The following is a 4,072-nucleotide window of genomic DNA, read 5'->3' on the forward strand; positions in this document are numbered from 1 at the left end:
TGGAGAGAAAGGTAGCAATTAAGAGGAAAGGGATCAGAAATGGCCTCATTTACCCTAAAACTCCTTGTTTTGTTTTTAAAGAAACACCACCAAAAGGGGATGATCTCAGTCGGTCCTTTCCTCAGTCATCGGCTTCCCACCATCCTCCAAATACTATCCCCAAACATTTTGGAGGCAGGGGGTGGGCGGAGAGGCAGCTAATCAGAGTCTGAGAGCAAGATGATCTGCACTCTATAAGCAGGCCACTGAAAGGCCTTGTAATACACCTAAACCAGGTCTGTTCGACTTGATCAATAAGGCCAAATGGGATGCATGGAATGCTCTTGGCAATCTGCCCAAGGAAACTGCTAGGCAGAACTATGTGGATTTGATGTCTGGTTTGAGGTCTTCATCTGACTCCTCTAGCCAAGTGAAGCCTGAAGCAGACAGGAAACAAGCTGGATATGAAACGCTGGTGATGACCTCTGAAGACTGCATCACAAAGATCATGTTGAACCGGCCGGCCAAAAAGAATGCACTGACCACACAGATGTATCGGGAAATCATGCTTGCACTTGATGACTCTACCATAACTGTTTTTACAGGAAATGGTGATTATTACTCTAGCGGAAATGATCTAATTTCACTGGTATTCCCCCTGAAGGAGTAGAGGAGAAAGCTAGAAATGGTGCCATTTTACTGAGGGATTTTGTAGGCTGTTTCATAGATTTTCCTAAGCCTCTGGTTGCAGTGGTCAATGGTCCAGCTGTGGGAATACCCGTCACCATTCTCGGGCTATTTGATCTTGTGTATGCGTCTGACAGGGCAACATTTCACACTACTTTTAGTCACCTTGGCCAAACTCCAGAAGGATATTCCTCTTACACTTTTCTGAAGATAATGGGCCCAGCCAAGGCAGTAGAGATGCTCATTTTTGGGAAGAAGTTAACCGCTGGAGAAGCCTATGCGCAAGGACTTGTTACTGAAGTTTTTCCTGATAGCACCTTTCAGAAAGAAGTTTGGACCAGGCTGAAAGCATATTCAAAGCTCCCCCGGAATGCCACGCATATTTCGAAACAGATCATCAGAAATCACGAGAAGGAAAAGCTGCATGCTATTAACGCTGAAGAATGCAGCATCCTCCAAGAAAGAAGATGGCTGTCAGACGAATGCATGAATGCAGTCATGAACTTTTTATCCCGAAAAGCCAAGCTGGGATGCCTGTTACAGCAGAGTTACGCATTTCAAAGGAAGGGATGTGCTGTCATTTCTGATTTCCAGTACTTGAACTAAATAAATTGTGCCTTTTCTCAGTGCTAAATTTAAAAAAAAAATTTTAATTCATTTAAATCACTTAGTTCCCAGAACATGTGAGTTGTTATTTTAAAAGGATCAAGATGATAACATTAAAATATCTTCCAGAAAATAATTGTAAAAGTGGAATCTTGGGGCGCCTGGGTGGCTCAGTCGTTAAGCGTCTGCCTTCGGCTCAGGTCATAATCTCAGGGTCCTGGGATCGAGCCCCGCATTTGGCTCCCTGCTCTGCGGGAAGCCTGCTTCTCCCTCTCCCACTGTCCCTGCTTGGGTTCCCTCTCTCGCTGTGCCTCTCTCTGTCAAATAAATAAATAATATCTTTAAAAAAAAAAAGTGGAATCTTATCATTTAAGGTTTGGTAATATGCAAACTTCTGGCTTTGTCATGACTCTGACAGATTTTTCTCCTTGGTGAACTCAATTGATTAATTTCCAATTAACCTCAATTGAGATACCCAGAAGGAGGAGTAGGAGGGGAGCCTTAAGTATACAGGGCTTTATGACTTGCATTTGCTGCTGTCAGGAATTGCCCACAATCCTTTATAAATCTGGGGATTCATGTGATTATAGAGTCTTACATCCCCAATGTAATTACTGGTTTCTCTGCTTCTTTCTTAAGAACTCTGCCGTGTTCTTAAGACCCTATGAGGTTGAAAAAACAAGACTTTTATTGCTGTAAGTGACCTAAATTGTATGATTTTTATCTTCCTCTTCAGAAATAGTGGTAATAAAACATGGGCACATCCTATCTCTCTTCCTAGGACTATGATGATGAATAAAATAATTGGAAGCAAGCAGACCATTTGTTTTCAGCTTTGGTGTTCATTTTTCTGAAAGAGCTGTTGTTATTTTTGACAGTGCCCTGCTCACATCCACAGTTCCCACCGGGAGCAGTGCCAAGACCAACTAGACTCCAAGCTACGGTCATGTGGGCCTTTCATCCCTGTCCTTGCGATCTTTCTCATGACAGTTCCTTTTCTTCTGGAATGTCCTATCACAATCTTTGGACATCTAAACTCAAATTAGGGCAGGCCCTAAATGATTTAAAATTTGGTAATTAGGAAGAAGAGCGTACTTGTTTGCTAAGGCTGCCATAGTAAAGTACCAAATCTGGGTGGCTTAAAACCACAGGAATTTATTCTCCCCCAGTTCTGGGAGCTAGATGTCTATAATCATGGTGTCAGCAGGGCCATTCTCCCTCTGAGACTCAGAGTAGAATCCTTCCTTGCTTCTTCTTTGCTTCTGGGGGTGGCTATGGATTCTTGGCATTTCTTGGCTTGCAGTTGCATCACTCCAACCTCTCCGCCTGTTGTCCCCTGGCAATCCCGTGTGTCCATACCTTCACATGGCATTTTCCTCTTCTTATAAAAATACCCAACATTACTGGATTTTATAATGACCTTATCTTGACTTGATTACACCTGCAAAGACCTAATTTCCAAATGAGGACACATTTAGACAGACCAGGATTAGGACTTCAATACTTCTTTTGAGGGGACAGAATTCAATCCATACAAGGAATTTTATAAAGGGTAATATTAACACAAGTATTAGATATTATTTTTCATATGTATATTTCCAAAACTGCTTAAAATAATGCTTTAAACATAGTAGAGTATTACAATACACGTTGATTAGAACCTAATTGGCTTTTATCCCCATGTTGATATAAGCCACATTATATTTCCATTATATTATAGACTAAAGCTCTAACTTATAGAAGATATCTGATCCTGGTGGTGATTATAATTATCTAGAGGGATGAAAGGGATTTTCCTGGAAATCATGGTTATTTTCCTGTTAAATTGAGTGTAAAGTGTTGGAGTCAGGAAATTCTAGACTGTTTTTCTTTCCGTATTTTTTCTTTAGTTTCCTAAAAAACTGTTTTGCCTTTAGAGGCTCTATTGATTTTCTTCACTGTGTCACAGCTTTGGAAACAAGTGTTTGCTAGCTACTTATAAAAGCCACCTAAGTAGCCAACTGGGAAACCAATTACATTGGCTTGGAAATCAGCCTGACCAACTATCTAGGTGCCTGATTTTGGAGAACTATCTTCATGGAAGATTTTCTTGCCCTTTCTGACCCTCTTTTCTCTCCATTTGTTAAGGGGGGGGAGATTTAAAAATATAGGACATAAAAATTTCTTTCCAAAGCAAAGTGATTTTTGCTTTTTATGATGCAGCCATGCCCTCACATAGCATTACATATATAATCTTAACAAGCACACAATAACATATATATTCACCACTAATTCCAGATATTCTTACATCTTAAATTAAGTGAAAACAGGTATAACTATGTAAGGATTAAACCCGACTTATTTTGTATACCTATAATATGTATATTTTTGAAGATTATGTAACAGCAATGATATTTGTGATTATCATGCCAAATAAATAGGAAACTTAACTCTATTTTATAATTTGAGGCCTAGAATCTGGGAATTCTAATTCTCCTGCCAAGATTTCTTGACAAAATGCCATACTGAGGCTTAATTTTCAGCTATAGTACAATGGACATATTTATTGTTTCTCAGCTATTTAAAAAAATGTACTTGTGTTTTCAGATGGTACTTCTTAGCTAGCTCGAGTAGTTATCTAACTGATACAACCACTCACCAAACCTGCTGCAGTAGCCAGTGTTAATCATGTTTATCATACACAAAATCCATACCTCAGTGATGCCTAAAAGTTTTTCAAACTAAGGCTCTGAGCTTTTGTAAATTTTATTTAATAAACCAATTAAGCTATATTCATTATAATCCCTGGAGGGTTATCTGC

General features: G+C 39.5%; 1 protein-coding gene across 1 annotated transcript; it reads left to right on the top strand.

The window, feature by feature from the left end:
* Window positions 1–223: 223 nt before the first annotated feature.
* On the top strand, window positions 224–1,272 carry LOC118000806 (enoyl-CoA delta isomerase 2, mitochondrial-like; the record flags this gene model as incomplete). The annotated part of the gene is given in 2 exon segments (XM_034990713.1): window positions 224–614; window positions 617–1,272. Coding segments are annotated over 2 exon segments (1,047 nt in total), but the record flags the coding sequence as incomplete, so codon positions are not given.
* Window positions 1,273–4,072: the final 2,800 nt, after the last annotated feature.

This window comes from Mirounga leonina, unplaced genomic scaffold, assembly GCF_011800145.1.
Source record: "Mirounga leonina isolate KUSES-001 unplaced genomic scaffold, KU_Mleo_1.0 Mir_115, whole genome shotgun sequence".
In the NCBI taxonomy this organism is placed as follows: Eukaryota; Metazoa; Chordata; class Mammalia; order Carnivora; family Phocidae; genus Mirounga; species Mirounga leonina.